Raw genomic sequence first — 26,426 nt, 5'->3', positions numbered from 1 at the left:
GGGCACCTTGGAGCCCCCCGGTGCCGCAGCACAGCGCGGGGGACACGCAGGGGCCGCCCCGCAGGGCAGAGCGGCCGCAGGGCCGGGGGCAGCGGCGTCCCCCCGCCCCGGAGGGTGCCTGGGTGGGCGGGTGGGCGCGGGTGGGCGGCGGGCGGCTGGCGCTGCCGTTGCCATGGGGACCGCGGGTGGGCGGCGGGGGGCCGGGGGGGCCCGGTGAGCGCATCGGCACCGGGAGATGCCGGCACTGGGGTGGGTGACACCTCGGGCGGGGGCGGCATCCCCAAAGCACCCACCGTGTGGAACCCAGCCAGCCGTGGGGATCCCAGAGCCACCCCCCTGCCCCACGGACACGAAAATCCAGCGCCTCTCCCCAGGGATCTCACACCACACCCCGAGGAGTCCAAAATCTAGCCCCCCTCCCCCGGGATCCCACATTCCAACACCCCCGCACCCATGTAACCCCATAAATCCGGCCCTCCTTCGGGTATCCTACACCAAGCCCCTCTCAGGGATGTCAGAATTCACTCCCTCCACCCCCAGGAGTCCTATATTCACACCCCGAAGGACCCCCAAAAATTCCACTCTCCCCCAGGAATCCCATATCCACCACAACACCCACCCCAGTGTCTGGAGCCCGTGCTGGCAGACAGACAGACAGGCAGACACCCCGGGCTCGGTGTCCCCGTCCTTGTCCCCTAAGCAAGGTGATGCTGGAGAATCGGGCACACTCATCTCCCCTGGTGGCACCGAGTCACTCACAGGCCCCACGGTGACATGTGTTTATTGCAGGCTGGGGGTGTGGGGTGGGCAACGGGCTGGGGACCCCCAGCCCACACACCCCGAGGGGAGGGCTGGTGGAAGCTGTGAGAGCCAGGCTGGGCTTGCTGGGGCCTCCTCTCCCAGGCAGACCCCACTCTCAGACCCCCAAGTACCATGCCAGGGAAACCCATATGTTTCAGGGGCTCCTGCCCAGCTGCTGGCCATGAGGGGTGGGCCTGCAGCCCCCCCAAACGCCAGTGCTGTGGGGAGCACCCCTGCTGCTCCCTGACACAGGGGGAGCAAACCCTAGCAGATGGCTGTGGCCTCTGCCCACTCCCGGGTGTCCTGACCCCGTCCAGTGAGGACGTGAAGGAGGGGGAAGACAGGAGAAAGCCTCCCCCGGGGCAGCACAGCCCCCTTGGGACACCCTGGAGTGGGGTTGGCGAGAGGATTTGGGGGTGCCAGGTGGGCAGGGTGCTGGCAGAGGCAGGCAGGGGCAGGCTTCCCCATCCCCACTGCCCATACCCAGCACCGATCTCCACCTGTGAGGGGCAAAGCTGCCCCGTGCCAGGGCAGGGAGGGCTCTGCATCCCCAGAAACCCCAAAAGCAGTATCCTCCTCCACCAAAAACAGTAACTATGCCACCCAACGCGACCCAACACGCTCCCTCTATTCCAGAAAAACATGGAGCAGCTCGAGGTGAGGGGAGAGGAGAGGAGGGGAGGAGAGGGGTCCTGGTGCCCAGGTTGCCGTGGTGACAGGATGTAAATCTGCCCACTTCCTCAGGCTTCCCCTCACAGCACGGACGGGCTGGCAGCGTGGATCAGTGAGTCCCGGGCACTGGCGCTGGCTGGGAGGATCCTGGTGGGCATCCAGGGGCGGGCACGTCGCCTCTCCCCGCTTTATTTCTCAGTTGTTTTTGCCACTGTCAAAACTGGACGGCGCCGGGGGAGATGTTGAACATGGAGGGGTCGAATTTCTGGCCACGGAACGGCGAGCCCTCGGTGTCCCAGCCCTTCTTTAACATCTCATGCACCTTCTGCAAAGAGGCATCCATCAGCCCGGGTTGACGCCACGCTGCTCCCCGCACCCCCTGCTCTCTGCAGCTCATCCCACAGGCCCTGGGGCTGCGTGGCCACCTGACCCACAGGAAGGGGTGTGGGCAGCAGTGCCCCTTCCTGCCTGGCTGGCAGTGGTCACTGCCAGGGGCACACACCATTTCTGTGCCCAGACAGCGCCCAGGGCAGCACCAGGCAGCTCCTGGGTCGGGCTGAGCCCAGACCCACGTGGGTGCAGCCCTGAGCAGGGCCAGCTGGGGAAAGAGGCTCAGGGATGTGGGGCCCACCCCTGGCTTACAGGCACTTGCCAGGGTGCCAGGAAGGGGAAGGCAGGAGTGCATGGCAAAAGATTGATCAGCAGAACCTGACCCCCCCCAAATGTTAGTGTTGGGGGACACATGAAGAGCTCTGAGATGGAGCAGAGCCATGGGGCCCCTTTTCCTGGGGATGGGACCCTTGAAAGGCCGGTGGCACAAAGCAGCCAGCACCTACCAGCTCATGGCTCTGGGGCTTGCCCTGCAGCTTCTGGTGGTAGTCAAAGGTGAGGCGATCCAGCACGGCGTGCTCCTCCTCGTCCACCGTGGCCATGGAGCGCTCCTTGTTGATCTTGTCGATGTCGATCTGCTCCTCGCCCTCCAGGATGGCATTCCACCAGTACTCATCCCCCTTGTTCAGGCTGATCTGGGGACAAGCTGTGGGTCAGCGAAGGGGGGGAGCAGCCCCTGTCCTGCCCAGGATGTGGCTGGTACCCCTGCCCACCTCACAGCTCCATGGCAGGGATGCAGAGCTCGGCTGACAGCAGCATGGCGCTTGCCCACCAGTGGAAGTCAAGCTCACACTAATCCAGCCTCACAGCTAGCAGAGGGGTGGCATGCTCCTGCCTCCCTCCCCCAGCAGCCAAAGGCTTTGCACAACCCTGCTGTGGGCCCCCACAGCCCCAGCTCACACCCCGAGGATGAAATCTCAGCCCACGCTACGGCTCCAAGTTGGGACCAGTGTCCCCCAGCAGTGGCTGGGGGTGACACTGGCCTGGGGGCCACACGGCCGACAAAGCAGCAGTGTCAGAGCCCAGCACTGTGGGATGAGGAGGCTGTGTCTGGTGGAGTGTGGGGTCAGGGACTCTGGTGTGGCAGTGCAGCCATCTTGCCTTTCCCTAACCTAGAAGGAAGCTTGGCCTCAGCTCCCCTGGCTCTGGCTGGTGGGTGGCAGCACGGGTGGCAGAGGAGGCAAGGACATCACCTGCTGCTCTGTGCCACCCCTGCTGACTGCCAGCACCTGCTTCCTGTGGCACCACAGCTCAGCAGCAGCCCCGGAGGGATGGACAAGAAGAGGGGATATCTCCCTGCTCCAGCCAACACCCTCAGTGGGAAAAGCCATCCTGATGGCAGTGCCTTGAACAGAGCTGGCTGGCCAGCAGGGCTGTGCTGAGGCCAGCAAGGGGCATCCTGCAACGGCAACTCCAACTTGCTTTCAGCTTTTCCAGGAAGAGTGGGCTGCTTCCTCCCATGTTATTTTAGCACTAATCCCAGCAGCAGGGCAGATTTATGGCATTCGTCGGCCTCTGCAAAATCATCAATAAAGGCAGACAATACAATTTGCTCAAACCTCCTAGGAAGCTCAATAGCTCCGGAGGGGAGAACACGGACAGCCATTCCTGTTACGGAGCCAAGCTTCTCCGTGGTGTGAAGAAAAGGAACCAATTAATACAGGAGGGGGTGGCTGGGGTTTAATCCTTCTGGGAGAGCAGAGCCGGTAAAATATTCCAGCTTGGGGAAGGCGTTAGTTTTTCCAGCTAGACAGGCATGCTTGTTCTCTTTTTAATTGCACAGTTCCACTTTGGAGGGGAGGGAGAGTCACCGAGGGTTTGCTCCTGGGCTTCCCAACCCTGGCTGGGCAGGTGGGGGAGCCCCCAGAACATCACCCTGAGACAGAAAGCAAAGTGGAGGGGCAGCAGCCCTGACTGTCCACACTTGCAGCAGGAGCACCCTTCGGGCTCCTCAGGTTTGGAACAGAAGGGATGACCCCATGATGCTGCTGGCAAGCTGTGAACTTCCCCAGTGAGGGCTCTCAGCAGTATGGGGAGGGCAGGGCTGAGCACCATGAACTGCATCCCCTCAGCCTCATGGCTCACAGGATGGCAAGCCGAGACTGCAACAAACGTTCAAGGCAGGACTTGCTGACAAAAGCCCAAGTGTGGAAAACAAAGGCTGAGAGGAAGAGAAAAAGAGAAGGAATGGGAGAAAAATCCTCCACAACGAAAATAATACCAAAAGGAGTTGTGCACAACACCCAGTGGGGATTGCTAAAAACAGCGAGGTTATTTTAATCTCACTTTCAACAAGCAAGCGGGTGTGACAGAGAAGGGAGAGCACAGGGATGACACCCAGGACCAGGGTACCGTGCAGCATGCCACAGGCAGGGGCACAATCCTGGGACAAAATCCTGACCAGGAGCAATGGACAGCGCCCCCCCACCACGTCACCAGAGCACTGAGGAACAATGCCAGCTGGATTCTGCTGCCGTGCACACGGGTGTGCCAAAGGATGAGATGAGAATCATGTTGGTGTCAGGCTGGGCTCCAGCTGGGAAAGCTCCATGGAGCAGGAGGCAGAAGGCAGAGTGGTCTCTGAATGCTGGTGAGGGGAGTTCTGGGGCTGCTGGAGTGTGAGTGACATAATGAAGATGATATACGAATAAGAACACCAGGCAGGATGGGGGAAGCAGAACTAGGATGGGTTGTAAGGCAAAAAAATCTCCCCATGATAAGAGCTGGAGGAGAAGGGACTCTGCTGCTGGCACGGCTGTGAATGGCATCCCAGAAGGGAGCTGGGAGGAGGCCAGGGAGGCTGAGGACAGTGAGAAAGCTGTTACTGCAGCCACCTGAAGAATCTGGGGATCTTGATGATCCCTGACACGCCCTGCAAGAGGACACAGGACTCAACAGCCTCTCTGCACAGAACTGAGACCTTTTCAGACAGACAGGACCAAGCAAGAGATTCCACCTCCTTGGCACCAAGACCAAGTTCTGCTGCAGGGATCACCTCAATTCACAGACCACGAACATGCAGCATGGACAGGGCCACCAAGGTGCCCCAAGCAGTCCCCAAAGCAGGCAGGATCTCCTTGGACTACCCTAGCGCTGGCACTGGGTGAGTTCAGTTTTGGCTACATCCACACCCTGCCAGAGAATGCCACCCCTGGGTCCCACAGGGAAGCCAGGCAGCACCTTGCAGCTTCTCGCAGGAGGGAGACAGCCCAACTGCTGCATTTGGAGCTCACAGGGAGCAATGGGGCACAGAAAGGGTCCATATGCCCCATAAGCCCCAAATAAACCCCAATGGCCCCATCCGGGCACTGAATGAAGCAATGCCTTCCCACAAGGGTGGGTGTCCCCTGATGAATGAATTGGGAGGAGGCGCAAACCACTCCTGGCTACTCAGCGCATGGAAAAGGAGCTGCTCTTGGGCGAGGATTACTCACTCTGCTCCAGTTACCTTACAATTCTTCAAGCGAGATCTCATCCCACCATCAATATGTTGGCAGTCAGCTGGAGATCCTCACAAGCCTGGGCTCGTGCTGTTCGAGGCAAGAGCCAGCTCTGGGGCTGGGGGTGACAGCCCCCTCTGCTCCCTGCGGCCGCCCCGGGAGGCACCGAGCCGTGCCCGGCCTCTGACGGGCACTCAGGAGACACTGCCTCCCTTGCTGGCGCTGGCAACACTCACCAGGGACTTCCAGGCTTCCATCCACACTGTGGAGCAGACACCCATTGGGCCACCTCCTCTTCAACGGGTTCATGCCTTTCCAGGATTATTGCTTTGTCCCAGATCAGCTAATTTTCAAGATGTTTATGAATATTTACAAAATGCAGGCTAAGGATGTCACTACCACATCCCTTCAGTGGCCTAGCAGCATCAGAGAAGCTCCTCTCCCTTGCAGGGACCTCACTCAACCTTTTGGCACCAGCCTGTCACTCGAGGTACATCCCTGTGGATCAGCAGTGGTCGGGTGGTACTGTGCAGCCTCCCCAGACACCATTCACGGGATTCCTGACTCTGGCAGCACATTTCCACTCCATTTTCCACTGTGAGGGCTTGGATTTGGGTGCTCATCTGCTGCCACCCTCATGCTACAGGGAGAAAGGCTTAGAGCCAGCTCGTTCCCTCCCAGGAGACAGCACGTGTCCTCTCCTGGGTCTCACAACAGCTTTGTTACTCCTGAAACTCTCCTGGAAAAGCCTCTGGGTGGAAAAGGATAGGGCAAAGATGGTCACAGGTAGCAAAATCCTCCTCCTAGCACAATCCTGGCCCCCAAACTGGCATATAAACTTTGGAAACTGTTTGACACTCAGGATCCCAGGGTGAAGGGCAGAACTCCTGCAGCAGCTCCAGCTGTGAGCACAGCTGAACTCACACCCTCAGCCTGAACATCTAGAGCACTTCGGAAATGAGGCTTGGGGCTGGGAACCCACCAATAACACATAGCTGGGCATCAGCTGCCCTGAGACCTCCTTAACAGGGATGATTTGGGACAACAGACCCACAGCAAACCACAGGCCCGCTGGAGGCAGAGGAGCCACAGTGCCCACCTCAAACAGGGCAAGCAGGAATCCCGTGACAGGACAGAAAGGAATGGTGAGGAACAGGCACCTGCCAAGATGCTGGGGCTGGAGTGGGGCCAGGAGAGTTGGAGGGCAGGGTCAGCACGGCCAGGTGTGCAGGACCAGCAGTGCAGTGCAGGGCCCCATGCTGGGATTGAGGACAGAGACCACCCTCAAGTGATGGCTGTGCTGCCTGCCCTCAGCTGCAGCTGGGGACCCCTTTGCCCAGCCCACACCCTGACAGGCAACTCAGGAGTAGGAGGCAAGGCACAGCACACAGGCAAGGGCAGCATGAGCCAGAAGTTGGACAGGCAAAGCTAGACACATCTAGAGCTGCCTCCAACTTCCAGCTGCTCCAGTTTCCTGGGTTAAGCGTGGCAGAGCTGCGAGCCAAGCAGACACAGCTGGTGTAGACCACCCTTACCAAAATACACTTCCCAGGCTCCAGGCTCCACAGGGAACTCTCCGTGTTGATCTTGTGGGTGAGCTTCCCTTCCATGAGGACGTGTTGGCTGCTTCCCTCCAGCACTGCTACACGAATGGCACCACTGCTGATATCCACAGACACCTGGAAACAAAGACAGACACAATAATCCGGAAGGCTCCTGCTTCCCTTCTCACTGTGCAAGCTGGGGTTTGGGGTCAAGTGCACTTGCAAGGGGATGAGAGAGAGAAGAGCTTCCAGTCCTGTCTGTAGCAGCAGGGTGAGAATCCCACTGTTCTCTCACAGCAAAGAGCAACAGTTTGGAGGAGAGAGGGAACCTCTTCAGGGAACGAAAAGCAGTACAGCCAGCAATCGGGGGGACCCCTGAAGAATTCAAGGCAGCTGGTTCTACCCTGTGCCTCAGCTTCCCCTCAAAGAAGACCAGTAATGCTACAGGCCTCTGAACTGCATTCAAAGGTTGGACATCTACTCGCTGTGAGACAGCTCTTTAGGGTTTGCCTCTCTGCCACCATGTCAAGCTGGGCATGAGTGTGTGTGATCCTGATAGCTGAGCAGGGGCTGATAGTGTCAGGGTTCCTATACTAGGGCTGCAGTCGGTCATCCCCTATTTGCTGCACCATGCTGAAAGCTTGCTCCTTGGCTCTGCTTCTGCTGCTGGAGGCAGCCCTGGGCTGAGCCCAGGCCTCCCGTCGGGCGTGTGAGGAGGGGCTGTGTGCAGGAGGAATGCTGCAGCACGCTTTCCTGGCTCCCTGCTACAGGGGCAGCTCCGTCCCCAGGAACGGGGCCAGCGCCCGCCCACAGCAGCCATATGGGGAACCCTGCTCCGACCTGCCACGCAGGTGACACGGCTGTCCCCCGGGGAGACAGAGGCAGGCTGTGAGAGGCACGCCATTCCCTTGGTCTCTGTGGAGACCATATGTTCTCTCCTGTCCCCTCCAGCCCCGAGGTGCCGCCAGCAGAGCCCGCGCCAAGCCAGGGGATGTGGGGAGGACCTGGCTGGGAAGGGGCAGGATTGTGGCCCCCTGCGCTGGCCCGAGAGGAGGAGACTGCAGTGAGATTTGCCTGCATTCTCTCCCAGAGTTCCCCCAGATCTTCCTCCTGCTCTGCAGATCTCATTTGAAATGTTATTACATTATCCATTACCTAGGAGACTTCCAGCAGCTCACTAGCTCCACGCAGGCAGAAGACAGGCAGAGCTGCTCCAGCCAGGGAGGGAAGGCGGCTGTGTGTGACTGATGTCACCAGGGTACAGCCCCCAAAGCTGCTGTGTGCTCTGGCAGGGGCACAGCAGGCCCAGCACACACAGCGCAGGCACTCAGCTCCCGTGGCAGCTGGCAGCAGGACCGTGCTCACAGGGGACTGGGGACGGGACAGGAGGATGGCAGAGGACAGCAGGCTGTCCCCTGGCTGGGATGAAAACACCTCCAGAGGAGGTGCTCCCTCTATGGAGCAGCTCCCTCAGCCCAGTGCTGACACCTTACTGCAGAGAGGCAGGGGGATGAGGCTCTGCCCTCCACCACCACCATCTGCTCAGGCTCCTGGCTGCAGGGACAGAGCTACTGGTGCTGGCCCTCAGCACAGGACAGGGCCTGCCCAGAAAGGACCAAGGGGAAAAAGGCAAGCTGGAGACATGGCAGGCACAGGTCTGTGGCAGGCATTGTGTCTGTGGGTTCCACATGGACAAAAATAACCAAATGTGAGAGGGTTTTATTCACAGGTGGCTGCACAAGGTATCTGGTGGGACCAAGGGACACCTTTTAGGTAGCTCTGGGACCAGCAATGAGTTGAGAGAGGGAGAAGAGAAACCCAAATGGAAGAAGTCTGGGAAGACTTCACCTGGCCACTTTGCTGTGCAAGGAGACAACATGAGAAGCCATTCCAACACTGCTTCTACCTGCACCTAGCAGGAAGGCCCCACCCAGCACAGCAGCCCCCCAGGAGTAGGGACAGGGGCAGCACGCCCTGCTGGAGAGCCCCTCCGTGCATGGAGGGACATGTTTGAGAGGACTCAGGTGTGCACAAGGTGGTACCTGTGGACAGCCCTCACCTGGGGAAGGCCAAGAGCAAGCCACAGTACTCTGGCAGCTCTGAAGCTTCCTGTGCCTCCCCATGTGCTCCCTGCGAGCACCTCTGCTCCCCAGAACACCTGGCTGCCCCCAAGGAAAGCCAGCTCTTGTGGTGTGCTGTGGCCTTTTCACCACAGTGATTTCTGTGCACACCACGCGCCCACGCCCGCCCACGCAGTTCAAACAAGCAAATACAAACTGAGAGAGGAATCGAGCTTGTCTCCTTTTGAGTTCAGCAGAGAGAGGCCTGGAGTCATCATCTCTATTTGAGTGCTCAGATCCATGGGCCTCTGCTGCGCCCACAAGTAGATCAGAGCGGGGGGACCATGGGGGAAGATGCTCTCACCTACCCAGTCACCCATTCCAGCTCCAAGGACACCTGAGCTCCAAACAAGGAAAGCTTAAGCTCACCAGAGCAAAATGTGCCATAGCAACAGCCTGAAACCCAAAAAGTGTCATAAGGAAGACTGTGAGCAACATTAGAGTTGGGTGCACTCTGAACTCAGGGACCAAATGCAGAAATTTTTTATCTTGCCTTGGCAGGCAGAAGCCAAAAGCCTGGTAATTTCTTTAAAATATGAAGTTGTCTGAATGCAATAGAATGTTGCTCTTGTGCAAGTACACGTCCATGAACACGTCCAAAGTACATGTAGCTTTTAAATTGCTCTGAGTCCTCCTGCTCTGGCCGAAGCCCCAGCCTGTCTGTTCTCATTCCCTCAAGGCTGGGAATACACAGAATCATTTGGAAATGGAAACTCAGCTGCCAAGAGGAGCCCCAAGGAGGATGGATGAACAAAACACCAGGAAAGAGAGTGCGAGGAGAAGGGAAGTCCAGCATCTGAACAACCAATTGCTTCAAGAGGGCAGCGTGGGCAAGTACTGGGGCAAGGGTGGGCAGAGCCATGCCACAGGCACAGGGGAAGGGGGTGCCTTAAAGCCCCCCTGCCCCTTTTGAGGTGCAGGGACTCTTCCACAGCCATGGCACAGTCTTGAACCAAGGAAAGGTCAGGAAACCATATCCTGTCTCCATTCCTGTGAGCTCCTGCAGGCTCCTGAACCTCTCCCTGGCCAAGGATGGAGCAGACAGAGCCCTGTGTGGGGTTTTTGGAAAGAACACAACTTCCCTGGCATGGAAGAAACTTCCCTAGTCAGGGAGAGGAATCGTGACCAAAGTTTGATGCAGAGGGATGGAATATCCATCTGGACACCCCAGAATCCTTTCAAGAAACACTCTGGGTTTGTTTTAGAGACCCACTGGGAGATATGCATTTTCCTGGTGCCCTGCTGTGCCTGCGACAGCCGTGTGCCCCCTCACCCCTCTGGCCTGGGCTGCTGCTGCTGCTGCCAGTGACATTCCTTGGCATGCTGAGGAGCTGTGTAGGCTGAAGCCAGTGACAAACTCCAGCGTGCTCCTTTCAGCCACCCTGGAAGCAGAGAAGAGCAGGAGATGGGGGAGCACAGGCTTCCCAAATGGAAAAATACAGAGGGAAGGGCAGCATTTGGGAAAGAGTTCTAGCTCCAGCTAAGGCCAGCCATGGGCACACTCCCTCTGGGTCCCTGACCGGGAGGGAACAGAAGGGGTGCAGGAAGAACAGCATGAGCACAAGCAGAACAGGGGAGTTCCTGCCTGAGCCAAAGACAGGAGAGACCTCTCTGTGCATGAAGCCAGCCAGGAGGAGGGGCTGGCCCACAGCCTCCTCCCCAGGCCGGCTCCCTTCCATCTAGAGCAGGTCAAGCCACACAGGGGCTGTGCCTGATCCAGCTCCCCAGTGCCAGAGGAGCCGTTCCAGCAGCTCCTGCTTCCAAACACAAGGCAGAAAACACTCAGAGCCAGAGGAACAACTGAGGAAGGGCATCCATCCCCAGCCAGGCTCCAAAACACCCGTGTGAGTATGCAGGTAGTGGAAGCAGAAAGAAAAAGCACAGAAGGGGTGAGGCTCAGGGAGCCTAGCTGAGATGGAGCAGAGGACAGTGCAGCACAACAGGAACACGGACAGGCTGTGATCTCAGTCCTCACCAGACTCACACTGTGGAACATGGCACAGCCACATCTTGGTGCTTCAATACAAAACATGGTCTCCCAGGAAAGCTGTGCACCCAAATGCTACAGAGACACCACTCACATCACTTTACCTGTTTGCCTTTGACAATGTGCTTGGGCACAGGCACTTTAATTTCCAGGTCACTGTAATCTTGGGACCAGGTGTAATTCTCTCGCACAGCTCCGTTGTAGCTGTCGGGGTTTGTCTGGAACTGCTCCTGTCTGCTGTGCGGGGAGAAAGGGGACACAGGTTAAATGTCAGAAAGATCAGAGCCTGGAGAGAGCAGGAAGCCTGAGAACAGCATGCAAGAAACCAAAAGGGAGGGCATAGCTTCCGCTCGGTCCTCCTAGAGCATCTCTCCCTCCCTGCTGGCTCTATGGAAGGCAGCAGGTCCAAGGAAGCAGCCCCAGGACAGAGGGACCACAGCCACCCTGCCCACTGTGGGTGATTCACAGTCCCATCTCCCCAGTCTGCTGCAGGGACAACAACCCTGCTGAAAGGACAAGTGCTGAGACACACGATGGTTTGGCTGCCCAAAAGGTGCAGAGCTGGCCCCCAGTGCGTCCAGAGCACCTTCCTGGCCACCTCTGCTCCAGTGCAGAGCTCCTTGTTCCCTCCTCTTCCCATCACAGCAGGAGCAGGGACACTGGCACGTGCTGGGTGTGAGCTGTCCCCCAAGCCACTGTCATGGCTGCAGAGGTGGTGGCCTATGGTTGTGACCTGAAAACACAGCATTGGTTCTCCTCACCCTGATTTTAACGTTTGGGACAACTACCAGCTGTTATGAGCAGGGCAATTGCTCACAGAGAGGGGATGGAGCTGGGGACCAGGATGCCTCAAGAGCCATCCCAGGGTGCCTGGACAAATGAATCATGAGCAACACACTGAGCACAACACTGTCTCTTTCAGCTGTGGAAATGCCAGAAAAGCTGAGGAGATGGCTGTAGGGGTAAGATGGAACTTATCCCATCAATAAGCAATAATCAATACTGTGTTTCCAGACAAGAAAGGAGATCATCACACCTATATCCCTTTAAAATGCTGGGCTGGGGATCTATTTCACTGAACCCTCCCAGAGAGGGCTTTCAAATAAAACCAAACCTCTTCTAAAGATAGCTGTGGTGCTAACAAAAGGCAGAGTTATTTTAAAATGTTTTGATACCCACCTAGGCTTCAATGTAGAGCTGGATAAACATGGGGGTCAGGGACTTACATGAAGGGGGGGCTGGTGAGGAGCAGCCCCCGGGCACAGACAGCTTTGGGGAGCCTATCTTCCCGTGCCCCTCTCCCCTCCTGGCACCCGCACTCTGGGGGGGCCCTCACCAGCACGGAGTGGGGCTGGCTGCAGCAGCACGGTGCCCTGAGGGTTATGTAAGAGCCATCTATTTAAATTAAATTAGGCTGTAAGACAGCCGGAGGGGGCTGTCGACGTGGCTGCACCTCCCCATTTTTTTTCTCTATGGTTTCACGGAGTGCACCAAGGGTTTCAGCTGCCCTGCTCCACGGTGCACCGGGGTGGTTCTGATCCGCTCCCAGGCCCTGAAGGCGCTGCTGGCACTGGCAGCTCCCAGGCTCCCAGCCTCTGCTGGCTATTTCAGGGGGCATCGCTTCATTTTCGGGCATCTTGGCCTTGGCTGGCAGTCGCCCATTGGGTGCCCATTGCCATGGAAACAGGGTTGGCATGGCAGCGGGCTGCTGCGTTGGCTCCAGCTGTCGCTTCCCAGCCGCCCCCGGACTGGAGGAGTCAAACAGGCTGGAGGGCGAGGAGCCCGGGCTGCAGGCGGGCAGGGGCTGGGCGGCCAGGGGCTGCAGGGCCCGCCCCCGCGGGAAGGGAACCTGCTGAAGCGCACAGGCACGGCCCCGCGCGTTGGCTCACGTGTGCCCCGGTCCCACCTAGGAACGGCCCAGTGCTGGAACGCAGCTTGGCTCTCAGGGCACAACTGTCTCGGAGACCACTCTGCATCGGCCTCTGGCAGGGAGGAGGGTCTGTGCAGCCCGGGGCAGCCTGGCTGGCTGAATGCCCTCACAAGATGTTTACCCATGCTGTGGCATCTGCCCAGGCACGGCACAGCTTCATGGGACTCCTGCCCTCCATCCAGGCTGGCCACAAGGCCACACGGTGAACCAGAGGGCAAATCTGACCCAATTTCAAACCCAGCTGGGCTTTTTTCCTCCTAAGAGAGTGTTTCCTTCTAAGCAGTGTTGGCCACTTTCTGTTCTTCTGTGACCTTCAGGGGCAGCAGCATGGAGGGGGTTCGACACCCCACAGTCCTACCTGCCCCACCCTTCAGTTCTCTGCAGCCTCCCTCCATGACAAGCCCAATTTTCTGGCTCAGAAGCCACGCTGGCCAAGGCACAGCCCAACCTGGCTCCTCCTAAACCTGCCAGCAAGCCACCTGGAGGAAGCTGGGAATTGCCGCCCCAAGTGTCAGTGGCTCCTTGCAATCACAAAAGAACCAGACAAGAACCATCAAACAGCTGTTTCCCCTGTTTCCTCCAGACCTCTCCTGGGAAAAACTCAAAAGGGAGCAGGAGGAGGCAGTGGGCTTATGCCCAGCCAAGGCTCGTGAGACCAGATGCATATCATCAAAGGTGGGAGAAATGCACTGGTACAAAGGCACAAACGGTGAGATGCCAGCTGCAAATGCCACACAGCCTCAGCACGGATAAAACCAGCAATCGCTCACTGTCACAAAGCCACCAGGTCTGCCCTGGATGTGCCTTCTCCTCAGAAGAGAGAGCAGATCCCAGCCAGGCAGTTCTGGATAGCCCCTCTGGGAGATTACCAAACGCAATCGCGCTGCCTACGAGGGCACAGGTGGACTCACCAGCCCCACAGCCGGTGTTAACTGTGCAACAGGGAAACTGAGGCAGGACTTGCTCTGTCCAACGTCTCTCTGCACAGCATAGGGACTGTGCAGGGGACAGCAGCCTTACTCCCAGGCCAACTGTCCCTGTGGGACAGCTCTGTCCTTCTCCAGAGCTGCTGGAGTGCCAGAACTGGAGCACGGCCGGCTGAAGGAGGGACATGTCACCACCACCTCTGCCATCACGTGCAGCTCACTGGACAAGCTCAGCCCCACTGCCTCGGCCCTGCAGCCCCCCACCCAGCTTCAGGGGGAGAAGTTCCCCCTGAAGAGTGCCTAAACCTCCCTCCAGGCATGGCTGCTCGTCCTGGGGAGGCGAGTTCCAGTGCCATTACTTCTCCACTCCTCTCCTCCCCAACTCCCAGTCCAAATCCCTCCAGGTGTTTACCCAAGACACCACCAACCTCTGCTTCAGCTCTGTTTCCGATGTTAAAAATCCATGCATGGGCTTTGTACCCCTGAACAGGATCACGGGGGGACTCACGAAGCCTGGATAATTTCACTGCCAGGGTAACTGCCAGCTCTGGAGCCATGGAGGATGCAGGGTGGTGAAGTCAGGCCGCAGCCTTGTTAGGCACTGCTGACAAACGGCTGACAGCTCTACCACCTCCTGGAGCAACTCTTCCTTTCCTGGACACTTTCCAAACAGATCTCTGCCTGGTCCAACTGTGCTTAGCACACACCAGTGGCACTCCAGAGTTGGACCCTGCTCCCAGAGTTGGCTGGGAGGCAGCTTCCCTCACCGTTCACAGGAGACAGCTCTGGCTCACAGCAGGTTGGGCCAAGCCATGCCACCATGCCAGAGGTGGCTCTCCTGGCCAAAAGCATCTGCCACGTTGTCCCAAGAGCACCACTGTGCAGGGCATGAGAGAACCTCCTGCACCAAGAGCACGGTTCCTGCTCCCATCCCAGAGCCAGCAGCTGAAGAGAGAGGTCAGATCCAGCCCACAGTGTGGGTTGGGTGGTGATTGTCCAGCAGTACAGCCACTCCTGGTGTGATGGTCACTCACCAGACTGCCTGAGCGCCTGCTGGGCTGGGGCAGGTGGTGGCAGGACTGAGGGGAGGGAGGGTGACAAAGCACAGCTTTTAAACCCAAGGGTTTGGCACTGCGTGCACTTGGCTGCCGGGTGGTGGGGATGGTGGGGGTGGGTCTATGTGTTCTGTCTTGTTCTATTTTTGCTCGCAATGTGTCATTTTGGGGGAGGTGAAACCTTTAACAATGCACCGTCGAGAAGCAGCCGATCTGTTCCCCACTCCTCAGAGCCACATGGCGCAGCCGCTGCGTGTCCCTGGCACTGCAGCCACTCCCTCCCTACACCCTGGGCAGCCACACAAGGGGACGGCACTCCCTGAGAGGTGGCAGTGCTGTCCCTGGTGGACGTGCTGGATGTCAAGCCCCATACACAGATGCCTGGGCATTTCTTGCTCTGGGATTCCCAGCTCCGTGGGTTGGTGACGCACGATGAGCTGAGCAATGTGGAAATGGCAACAGCAATCCTGGCTCTGTGGACAGTCAGCTGAATACATTTCTGTCCTTGGAGCTCAACAGCTGCAGCACCAACTCTGTGAACACAGTGCTGGACACAAACAAAGAGCAGGAACCAAACACACCCAAGGATCTGGTTGGTTGAGCTGAGAAGAAGCAGGGCAGCTCACTGAGTTCCTCTTCACTGAGGAGTTTTGGTGCAAGCATGCAGAAGTTGAGGAAAAGTATGAGGAGCAGAGCTGGGAAAGTATCATGGGAAGGAACTGATATCTCATAATGCCAATGGACCCCCTTTTCCCCCCACAAGAAGGAAAAAATTCCAAGGATTTTGAGAACAACTCAACGAAGGTGATCCTCTCAGCCTGGAGCAGTTCAACTGCAGGTAGCACAGGGCTGCTGGGAACCAGCACCATGTCAGCAATAGCCATCCTCCTGCTGTGGCAGCACTCGGGTCACCCTCCTAGGGTGGTCCATCAGAGCCCTGGCAGCTCCAGGCATTCACTCCACCACAGATCCCTGCTCCCTCCTGGGGAAGCTCCTTGCACCACACCTGCATCCTGCCCTCCCAGCACTAGTGCGGCTGCAGGCAGCCCAGCAGGGCAGAAACCACAGAGCAGTGCCACCTAGGCAGGCAGGCAGGCGGATGGCAGAGCCCATTCTGCAACGCTGCAGAAAAGCCACGCTCACCCAAAGACACCAGCACACACAACAGAATACAGATTTGCTGGAATACTGATTTCCAGAACTTCTGCCTACTAGCTTTTCAGATGAGAACCAAAAGTGCTCAAGATACAGGAAGGTCTGTGCACCCCAAAAAGCTCCTACCAAGCTTCAGCCAAAGCTAAAAAAAAGAACCAGCTTCTAAGATTTTGAAGAGGGTAAAGTGTGTCCTCTGCTCCTCAGGGTTCCAGTGTGGGTTCTGTAGCAACAGGTAGGGAATCCAGAGGTTTAACCTCATCAGAAAGCTTCATTCCCAAAGCTGCAGGGACTGTGGGCACAGAAAATCCCAGCTTTGCACTCCTTCTGCAAGCAAGCTGCAAAGGAGCCTCACTCCCACCTCCAGATTTAACATTTTTTGGCATCAAAACATCAGGACAGTTGCACTTTCTGTCTCTGGGCTCTGCCTGGGAAGTGCCAGGGTAGGAAAATGTAGACTGCAGCTCCCAGGCCTTCACTGGGGTCCAGGAGGCACCCAGGGCTCCTCAAAGGCTTCTCTGTACCACCACTTCAACTAATGAGGGCTCCGGCACAGCATTAAGCAAGCTGAATGCCAAATCCCTTCCTTTACAGTTCAAGTCACACTGCAGTCAATAAGCTTCAGGATCCCCTCTGATCCCCTGTGATCCATCTCCATCCTCTGTGACACTCCTTGTCCAGCAGCAAGCTCCAGCCCTGAGCAGCAGTGGTCCAGGGCCCTCCCAATCCTCAGGGTTTCTTCCAACCCAGGTGTATTTGGTTTGCTGGAGAACCACCCAAATCCAGTTTTGGAAAGTCTTCTTCACCCCCAAAGTGGGCAGAGGTCTGTCAACAGTTCCCCACAGCCCATTATCCCTGGGGTCCTCAGCACACATCCCCAGGACTGCACTGTGCAGCTTGATGATCCTGCTCTCAAACACACAAAGTGAAAAATACCAGCCGGGGCCTTCCCCCTCCCTCTGACACCTGAGGCACAGCCTAGCCTGGAAGCGCAGCCCAGGCTCAAGCCTGCAGTGCCCACCACCAGCCTTACAAGGACCACGGAATCATAGAATTATTTTGGTTGGGAAAACCCTCCGAGACCAAGTCCAATTGTGTCCCCAGCACCGTCAAGGCCACCACTAACTCACGTACCCAAGTGCCAAATGTGCATGTTTGTCAAACCCCCCAGGGATAAGTACTCCATCATCATGGCCCTGGGCAGCCTGTGCCAGGGCTGGGCAGTCCTTTCCATGAAGAAATCTTCCCAATATCCAAACCAAACCTCCCCTGGCACAACTTGAGGCTGTTTCCTTTTCTCCAGTCCCTTGTTCTCTAGGAGCAGAGCCAGATCCTCTCCTGTCAGACAGTTGTCAAGAGTAAGAAAATTCCTCCTGAGCCTCCTTTTCTCCAGGATAAGCCCCTCCAGCTCTCTCAGCTGCTCCCCATGTGCCTTGTACTTCAAAGGTCACCTCACCTTCAGGAAGCCTCAGAGCTTCAACTTACCACCAGGCTGGGACCAGCAACCATAAATCAAGCCCATCAGGACATATCCCCCTAGATTCCATTGTGTCACCAAGCCCCAGTGACACAGTGGGAAGGGGTCAAGGCTCCTCCTGGGTACCAGGTGCCCACATGATGCCTTTGCTGCTCTACCCAGCAGCCAACCAACAAATGCACCTGCCTCCTCTGCATCTGGAGCCCCCACCAGCCCCACCAAGGTGCTCTGCCCCCCTCCCTGCCCGGGGAGAGCCCTGCTCTTTTCCAAGCTGGCTCACTTCTGGAGAGCTCTGAGCCTTCCCTTTTGCATCCCGAGTTATTTACAGAGCTGTTCCACAGCGCCAGCTTACTGACATTAGGCAAGTGGAAATGCCACCACCGGCTTGCAGAAGAGTGCTGGAGCGCTGGCACCAGGGGGCTAAATTTCACTACTTCTGGGATATTTAGGTCAAGGACAGCAGGACGTGCCACCGTCTGGAAAAGACCCCTGGGATCTTTATTGTTTGCAGAGCTTATACAACCTTGGGCTTCAGAGATCTCCTGAGGGAGAGACCTGCAGGCAGCCAGCCAGGCGGCCCTGGCAAAGAGGGATAAGGCCAAAAGAACCTAGTGGGATTGAGCTGTGGGAATAGAGGACAAGGTGACCTCTCGGACCCCTGCACCATCAACAGAACCTGGCCCAGTCCAGATAGTTTTCCATGTTAGGCCCCTTTTGGTGAACACTGCAATATTAAACCAAGCAAACAGTGATTGCTTTTTTACCTAAGAATTGGGCACATGCTGTCCCTTGGTTTCCAGCCCTGGGATTTTCTGCTTGTTGAGAGAAAAATTTATAGGTTTTAATTTAGTTATTTTTGGTCCCAGGACCTAATTTTGGAGCTCAGTACCTTGGTAGGGCAACCAAAAGCCTTAGCAGTTCAGCGCAGCACAGGGAAGCTGGCACTCTGCTGCTGATCTCAGCTACCCAACTGGAGGGAAAATTGGACCCTGACTGCTCCTCATCATCTAATAATAATCCCCCCACAGGGCTGAAGGACCAAGTGTTTAGAAAGGCACTGAGCCACTCTGTATCCGGATAGGGTGAAAGCGCAGAGAAAGTATCACTGCACCGCTCATTCTGTTCTTCTCCTCTTCCCCCAGCATCTGCTGCTGATGGAGACAGGATATGGGGCCAGATGGAGCTCGGCTGTATCAGGTCAGGCCGTTCTCTGAGCTCTGTCTGACTCCTGCTCAAGACAGGCCTTGGCCGTGCTGGAGGAATTCCCTGTGCACAGCCCCACGTGCATAAGAGGAATCGGAACCAGGACAGATTCTCCTTAAATATGGATCAAGATCAGCTCCTTTCTAGGTCAGGCTGGAAAAACAGCATGGACTCTAAAGTGAGCTCATCAGGAAAGCCCATAGGGGCAGCGGGGAAGGAAACCAGTTTAACTGGCTTCTGGTCTGGACAGTCCCAGACAAAACTGCTGAGCACCTAAGGGTTCCCCTCCCTTCGAGAAAGCTTGGGACAACGCAGTCTCTGAGTCCAACAAAACCAGCCTTGAAGTTAGCAGCATGCAGCAACAGCTCCTCTTCATAGCCCTGCTCCCCCAGAGAAGGTGACCAGCAGTGAAATTCCTGTCCCCGGCACCTCAAGGAGGATGCAGCCATGCCAGGAAGCCCATCCTGCAGGCACCTCACAACAAAACGCCATCTGGGCTTCCAGCAAAGCCAAGCCGTTGCTAAGTTGAGTTAGACTCACACAGGCGCCTCATGGAAATTTCCCAGAGCACTGCTGTGTCATCCCAGGGATGCTCCCAGTGCGGCCCACAAAGGGTTAACTCCAGGTGGCCAGGGGTCTGGGAATGGGAGTGGTGGGTCTCAGGAGAGAGCTGGAATGTCAGGAGTTAGCTCACCAGATTAATGCATTTTGGTTCAATCTAACCAGGGAGTACCACAGGAGCTTTTGTAGGTCACTGCTGAGCCCCAGCTCCCCTCCCAGGAACAGCAGAGCAATGCCAGGTAGAGCAGCCCGGTGGGGGGCTCACCTGGACCAGGTGAGTGGGGCACCCAGTGTGGCCAGAGCTCTGCTGCTCAGCAGCAGCCTGTCTGCCCTCCTCCTTGGCATTGGCACTGTGTGCACAGGGTGAGCAGAGCCCCTTCCCCAGCCACAGGCTCCACAACACCTGAAGGGTCTCCTCCAAGGAGCCATGAAGAGCCCCCTCCTCACCTCAGCCCACTCCTCTTGCTGCCCCTTTTCTCTCCACACCACAAAAGGTGAATGGCTGAGGCCACAGACACCCCAGGGTTTCTGCCGCGCACGTTGCAGTGCCCAGCAGCAGCCAAAGGGTTCCTCAGGAATGAGGCACTTGCACATCCTCCTGGCCCCACCTGGCACGGTGTTCTGCGCCCCAGAGGCCCTGCTTCCTGGGTCTCCATACCCAAAGATCCTCCTCTCAGAGACCTCGCCTGCCCAGATCATCTCTAAGGCACAGACCAGAGCTGCCCCATCCTGAGCACACCTGGCTGGAGCACCTGGGAGAGACACAAGAGCTGGAGGGAGAAACACATGAAGGTGAGACATTCACCATCATGCACAGGCTTCGAGGACTGCCCTTCCCAGCCTCCTGCACCACCTCCTACCCACACTTGGAGTGAGAGAAGGGACTCACAGGACAGGGGCATGAGAGCTTCCCCCCAGTTCACACTGGGAGAAAGCAAGGAGCAGAGGGAAGCCAGGAACCAAAGTCGTAAAGCACAAGCACAGGCCGGGCTGCGCAGTGCCACACGTGGGCTGCCAGGCTCTATTTTAAATGCTGTGTGGCAAATATATGCAGGATGGAATCCAAGCTGGGGGAAGGGGAGGGTGCTGGGCAGCAGAGGTGTTCAAAATTAGGAGCTGAGCTCAGGCAAGGATGGCTTCTGGGAGCAGATGGGGGAAGAGCCAGAGCTGGGACTGTGCAGCTGCAAGGCGAGGAAGAGCAGCCCCATGGTGAGGTGTGAGGAGGGCTGTGTCCTGCTGCCCTCCTGGCAAGGCAGGGACAGCAAGAGAGCTGCCACAACTGGGGCAGCTGCAAGAGGAGCCTGGCTGCTTCTGTGGCATAGAGACCTCTGTCCCTTTGGCACAGCTCTTGGCACGAGTGTCACCCCAAAGACACCTCAGTCCTCGGTGTATTTACACCAGCTGCTGCTGGGTGATCTGGCACAGCAACGTGCAGCAAAAAGGAATTGATTCACCTGCCTTTCACAAGTGAGGAAGTTGGGGAGACCTGGCCGAGCCCCAGACTGAGCCCTGAAAACCTCCACACCTGCAAAACTGGCTTGATTCATCTGGATCAACCCTGAAAAAGCTGCTACCACCTCGCTGTGCTTCATAAGATGTTCCCAGCCAACAGCCCAGCACCCGGCGCAGCGCGAGGCTCTGATGGGAGCTGGCAGATCTGGGATGGTACCTGCCCTACATTTCCAGAGCCGTCAGGTTGACAGAATGAGCAAGTTTTTATATAGCTTCTAGTGGCAGCGGTTTTCTTCACCAGCGGCTGGAGGGGCGGGGGGAAGGAAGGGAGATGGAAAATATTTTTGTTTAAGCTCTTTTCTGCATTCCTGCTGCCAGAGTTGTGCATTACTCATGCGCCCCTCGTAGCCAGGCTGGTAGCTCTGGGTTTTGCTCAGAAGGAAGGGGCTGTGGAGAATTAAGCAGTTGGTTAAATTATTAATAGTCTGTCGGGGGGTGCCCGCCCGGCCCCCAGTGCCTTTCCGGGGGCTCCAGTGCCCCCCAGAGGCATCGAAACCAACTACAGCGGGACAATCCGCACGCTTCCCTGCCCTCCTTCAGCCCGCACACACCCCCTGCTCCTGGCCTGGAACCACGAGACTCCTGCGACTGGGACAGGGCCACCTGCACCGGGTCTCACCCACCACGGGTTTAAAGTGCCCCCCAAGGGCACCAAGGGGGCTGCAGGTGTTCCACCCCACCAGCAAGTTTGGGGTGGTGGGAGCAGTAGGAGAAGAGGGAGAAGAGCCCACTGGGGAGGGCAGAAGTTGCAGTGGCAGCAGCAGGGCACACCCAGGGGAGGGCTACCACGCAGGGCTCGGTGCTCAATGCCACAGCTGCAGGCTGCAGAACAGCACCTGAGCGTGAGGTCTGACAGGGGCCAAGCTGCAGCAGTGCCAGGACGCACGCAGAGGGTGGCGCTGGCAAGGGTTGAGTTTTAACCAGGCTCTCAGCAGACACAGCGGAAACCATCCCTTTTGGCTCCACCACACTCGCTGTCAGACCAATCCTGCTCTCACACGAGCCCCCACCTTCCTTCCTGATCCCTCCAGTTTCCTTCCTGCAGCCCTGACGTTTGTTTCAGGCAGCTGAACTCTCCTCACACCAGCTGCTGCCCCACAGCCAAAGCCCTGAGGTGAAACTTCTCGGGACAAACCACAGCAAACGTGGCCTGAACAGGGAGAGGAGCAACTGGCACTGAGCCCAGCCCAGCTCCCTCTGCTCACAGTTTCACTGGGCCTCCAACCTCTCCCTCTCTTCTCCTCTGGGAGAAAGCTGGGCTGGACACACCCAGGTCTCTGCTGTGCACTCTGGCAGGGCTTTCTTTGAGTTGCTAATTTTGCCCAGGGATTCCGGTCAGACTGGCAGCCCCGGAGAAAATCCACCTTTACCAAGAGAGCTCCAGCACAGGCATTGCAGATGATTTCATTTTTGGCTTTTGGCTTATTTTTACCCCGTGGGATGCACATCAGTTACTCACAAGCCCTTTCTCCTCCTCCACTGGGCCAGGTGACTCAGCAGCCACCTTGCCTGCCCCCTTTCCCCCTCCCTGTGGTGGCCACTCCAAGGCTCTTCCCCAGCACAGCTCCAGCCAAGGCTGCAGAACCTGACTCCACACTGTTCTAGAATAATGCAATCATGGAATACCTTGAGCTGGATGGAAGGCACCCACGAGGATCATTGAGTGTGGAGAGTCTGGTTCAAGCATGGCTTAAAGAAAGAGGCCATGAAGGCATACAGTTGAGAGAAAAGTAAAAGGTAGTTGTAAAGCAATTCCCAGGCTTGATTCTATAAACAATTAGGCTCTCTCAAGCATCACTTTATAAACAATAAGATTCTCAGACAGTCTTCCCATAACAGGCAAAACACTCTGTCCTTGGGCTCTCTGGGAAAAGATAGCTTCCTGGGAACAGATATGGAAGTTTTGGGAACTTTTCATATCACAGTGAGAACGCTATCCTGTTTTCAATAAACAAATCATAGGTATTGTAAAACAACAGGAAGGGTTAAGAGTTTTCTCTGTTAACCTATCGTGAGCTTGGATTTTACAATATGCATGAAGTTAATTAAGACTGGTTTATAAAGTGGCTGATTTAATCAATAAATCGAAGTCAATGCTGATCAACGACAAGGTGGGTTGGCTTCCTTCCCTTTCAACAATTGAGTCCAACTCCTTGCACAGGACAACCTCAACAACGCCACCATTTGCCCAAGAGCGTTGTCCAAATGCTCCTTGAGCTCTGGCAGCCTTGAACACAGAGCCTGTTCAAGTGCCCAGCCATCTCCTGGGGGAAGAACCAAACCTCTCCACTCCTGCCACATATCATCCTAACGTTCCCAAGATTTTGGTCCTCAGACTGTCCCTTCCATATGCCAAGGCATATGGAATATGCCCCAAAGTCTGAGCTCTGAATTCTCTATCCCCTTACAGGATTTGGGGTCCTCCAGTGGTCCACTCCTTTCGGCAGCTTGCTCCAAAACTGGCTGGGAGGAGGGAGCTCCAGCCCAAGCTTCCCTCCTCACCAAGCACCAGGGGACAGCAGGGACAAGGCACAGCAAAGCCCCACACATGGTCAGGACCGTTGTGGGGATCAGAGAGGGTTGGCACAGCCACCACACGGGTCTGGCCACAGAACACAGCAGGCAGGGGAGGAGGAGATGGAGTCTGCACAGCCAGCTCACAGCATCACCCCCGACCTGGTCAGCAAAGAAACAGCAGTCTGAGCCTCAGCGAGGCATGAGGGCCCTGAGGAAGGGCTGGGCAGCTCTGACCTGGCTCAGGGTCAGGCTGATGCCAGGGAAGGAGGAGTGGAGCCTGTACAGGACCTGCATTCAGGTTCAGAGGGGCCATGCTGGCCCTCCACAGCCCACAGCTTGCTGCTCAGCAGAGCCAGACTGGGAGTGTCCCAGAACCTGTGGAAAGACTGTGACACAAAGACATTTCTGCACAAATGGAGGCTGCTTGGCACTGCTGGAAAGCCACCAAGCTAAAGAGAAAACTCTGCAGCACTTGCTTGATCCTCAAAGCTGGCCCTGCTCTGAGCCAAGGGCTGGGCCAGAGACCTCCAGAGGCTTCTAAAGCCCTTTGGTGCTGCAGCTGCCAGGCCTGCCAGCAGGTAACTCCCAGGTACTGCAGGTGTCTGTGCACACTCACAGGTACTGCAGGTGTCTGTGCACACTCCCATGTGGCTTCTGGGATGTCTCCCAGCACACCAGGGAGTCCAGCACTCACAAAAAGGCTGCAGAACTTCCTCATGAGCCTTAGCAGGTGCCAGAAAAGGGACAGTGCACACCAAAACCAGTTTGTGGAGGAGCTGCATGGCCCAGCCCAGCTTTGTGGGGCCATGTACAGGATATGCCACCTCTCTTGCTCAGAGCAGAGTGGGAAACCCTGAACCTCCCCCAGGACAACAACTGCTGCCCTGCTGTGGGGAGTTACACAATGCCTCCAGCCTTGGAAGCCTGCAAGGGAAATCCTCACAGCCTCCCAAAGGGCTGAGTACCTGCACAGCAAAGCCAAAACCCAAAAAGGCTGTGCAGGGAACAGTGGATGCCCTGCCCAGGGTTCTGCCTCCCCCCACCAGGAACATGAAGAGAGTGAGAGAGCCTTACGTGGGCAGCTCTGCTGGGGCAGCAGCCCCTGGGGGCTCCACTGGCGGCGGGCTGGGGGCTGCAGCACCCTGGGCTGCAGCTGGCTCCTGCGTGCCTGCAGCTTCCCCAGCATCTGCTGCTGGGATGTGCTCCGTGGTCTCCACCTCGATCTCCTGAGCCGCAGGACACAGCTTCACCCTCTCGGCGGCTGCGGCTGCCTCCTCTTCCTCCTCCTTCTTCCTCAGCTTGGCCTCGAGCTCGCGGCGCCTCTTCTCATCGTCCTGCCTGGCCATGCGCTCGAACACCCGGAACGCCTGGGGGGAACAGCAAGCACGGGCAGCAGCACGGTGAGCAGCACTGCCCAGACCGGGACAGGAGCAGCATCACACGCCTGGGCACCTGCTCCTTCCTGCCCCGCCTCTCTCTGCACCACACACCCACCCCGAGCTGCTGCAGTCACCACAAAAACAGCTCAGACTCTTCGGAAAGTCCAATGGCCGCGTCAAGCACGCCTCAGAAAGCCCTGGGGGCATTTTGGAATTGTTTCTAGGGTTGTGTTCTCAGAGCCAGCCTCTCCCTGGCCTGGGAAGAGGGCTGGTTACTCCAGGGAAAAGAAGAGCAGTGAGATTCAGCTCTTGGCTGGGAGGGGGCTCCAAGGAAGCCTCCCGTTACCCCATATTCCAGGCTCACCCAGGGACCATTGGCAAGCCGGCACTCAGACGAAGTCTCCAACGGGCAGGCAGGATGAGCTGGCCCGGGAAAAGCTGCAGGACAGCTGAGCTAGCACTGCCTGTGCCCAAGCAGACAGGTGCAGGAGAAGATGTGATCCCAGCAGAGGCAATCCTAGCCCTCAGCTGGCCTCCAGCCCAGCCTGCCCAGTGCAGCTGGAGGTCAGACGTGACCCACAACTGCCCGGAGCTAACCCCGCGGCCGGCCCGATACCAACACCGCCCAGCCGGGGAGACACGGCCCGTGCGGCTCGGCTCCGCGGCAGTGAGAGCCCCGGCTGCCGGCAAGGCCAGGCCGCGCCATCCCCCGGGCCCCGCCGGTACCTGCAGGGCCATGGCCTGCGCCGCGCCGGGCGGGAAGCCCAGCCGGTCCCCGGGCCGCAGAAGGAGCCGGTAGAAGTCGGTCTTGCGGTAGAGGAAGCCGAAGAGGATGCGCAGGAATTCCTCCACGTTGCCGACATGCTGCAGGATGCCCAGCAGCGCCTGGTCGTACATGTCAGTGAGCGCGGCCTCCATGGCGGCCCCGGGCCCGCTGTCACGGCAACGGGTTCGGCCGCACTTCCGGTCCGCCCGGAACCCGCCCCGCGCACATCTATTCCGGCCGCCGGGAGGCCCCTCCCGTCCGCTGAGGGTTCCAGGGCATTCCCGGCCTCCGGTGGCACCGCTGGCACCTTCTGGCGCCTCCCAGCAGCGGCAGCGGACGCCCAGACCCCGCGCCCTGTGTCCCGGTGTCCCGTTGCCCGTGCCCTCCGTGTACCCCGTGCCCCCGGCCGCCCCCTCCCCTCGCCATTCCCGGCTCTCCCCGCGCGGGGCGGGGCTGCAGCTCCCGCTCTGCGCCTGCAGGTGGCGCCGAGCCACGACGCCGCCGCTCGGGGGCGGGGCAGGGCCGGGCGCGGCACCGGGCGCGGCACCGGGGCGGCAGCAGCACCGGAGCGGCACCGGGCGCGGCACCAGGAGCGGCAGCAGCACCGGAGCGGCACCGCAGCGGCAGCAGCACCGGAGCGGCACCGGGCGCGGCACCAGGAGCGGCAGCAGCACCGGAGCGGCACCGGAGCGGCAGCAGCACCGGAGCGGCACCGGGCGCGGCACCGGGAGCGGCGCGGGCTGGGCCCGGCCCGGCGGGGCGGCGGGAGCGGTTCCCGCGGCAGCGGCTGCGTTCGGGGCGGGGAGAGCTCCCGAGCCGTTCCCTCGCTCCGGTCCCGCTCTCTGGCCCGGTGACTCCCGCCACTGTGCCCCCCCCCCCCCCCCCCCACTATGGCCCGTGGGTTCATCCAGCCGTCCACAAAGATCCCGGGACGCACCGGATCAAAGCTACCGAAACCAAAACCGGTTCCGTCAGCTGCTCCCCTTGATCAGCA

At 58.1% G+C, this 26,426-nt stretch overlaps 1 protein-coding gene across 2 annotated transcripts; it reads right to left on the bottom strand.

Moving 5' to 3' along the window:
- Nucleotides 1-1,396: 1,396 nt before the first annotated feature.
- NUDCD3 (NudC domain containing 3) lies at nucleotides 1,397-25,789 on the bottom strand. 2 transcript variants are annotated; one of them, XM_059490960.1, is made up of 6 exons: nucleotides 25,393-25,789; nucleotides 24,362-24,654; nucleotides 11,059-11,191; nucleotides 6,839-6,982; nucleotides 2,310-2,498; nucleotides 1,397-1,798 (listed from the first exon to the last, which is right to left on the bottom strand). In XM_059490960.1, exons 1-6 carry the CDS (start codon nucleotides 25,582-25,584, stop codon nucleotides 1,688-1,690), a joined length of 1,062 nt encoding a protein of 353 aa, XP_059346943.1. In that variant the 5' UTR covers nucleotides 25,585-25,789; the 3' UTR covers nucleotides 1,397-1,687. The 2 variants fall into 2 exon arrangements, with proteins under 2 accessions (XP_059346943.1, XP_059346944.1); XM_059490961.1 differs by having other exon boundaries at nucleotides 11,059-11,188; nucleotides 25,393-25,788.
- Nucleotides 25,790-26,426: the final 637 nt, after the last annotated feature.

The sequence above is a fragment of the Ammospiza nelsoni genome, chromosome 30 (genome assembly GCF_027579445.1).
Source record: "Ammospiza nelsoni isolate bAmmNel1 chromosome 30, bAmmNel1.pri, whole genome shotgun sequence".
In the NCBI taxonomy this organism is placed as follows: Eukaryota; Metazoa; Chordata; class Aves; order Passeriformes; family Passerellidae; genus Ammospiza; species Ammospiza nelsoni.
Note: the sequence above shows the minus strand (reverse complement) of the source record. Positions and strands in the feature narration are given on the sequence as shown.

Excerpts from the sequence above, each read along its gene's own strand:
- NUDCD3 (XM_059490960.1), bottom strand. The coding sequence starts at position 25,584 with ATGGAGGCCGCGCTCACTGACATGTACGACCAGGCGCTGCTGGGCATC. Across the intron at positions 6,983-11,058 it reads ACATTGTCAAAGGCAAACAG|GTGTCTGTGGATATCAGCAG; the intron begins GTAAAGTGATGT and ends CTTTGTTTCCAG. Across the intron at positions 2,499-6,838 it reads AGCCTGGGAAGTGTATTTTG|ATCAGCCTGAACAAGGGGGA; the intron begins GTAAGGGTGGTC and ends GCTTGTCCCCAG.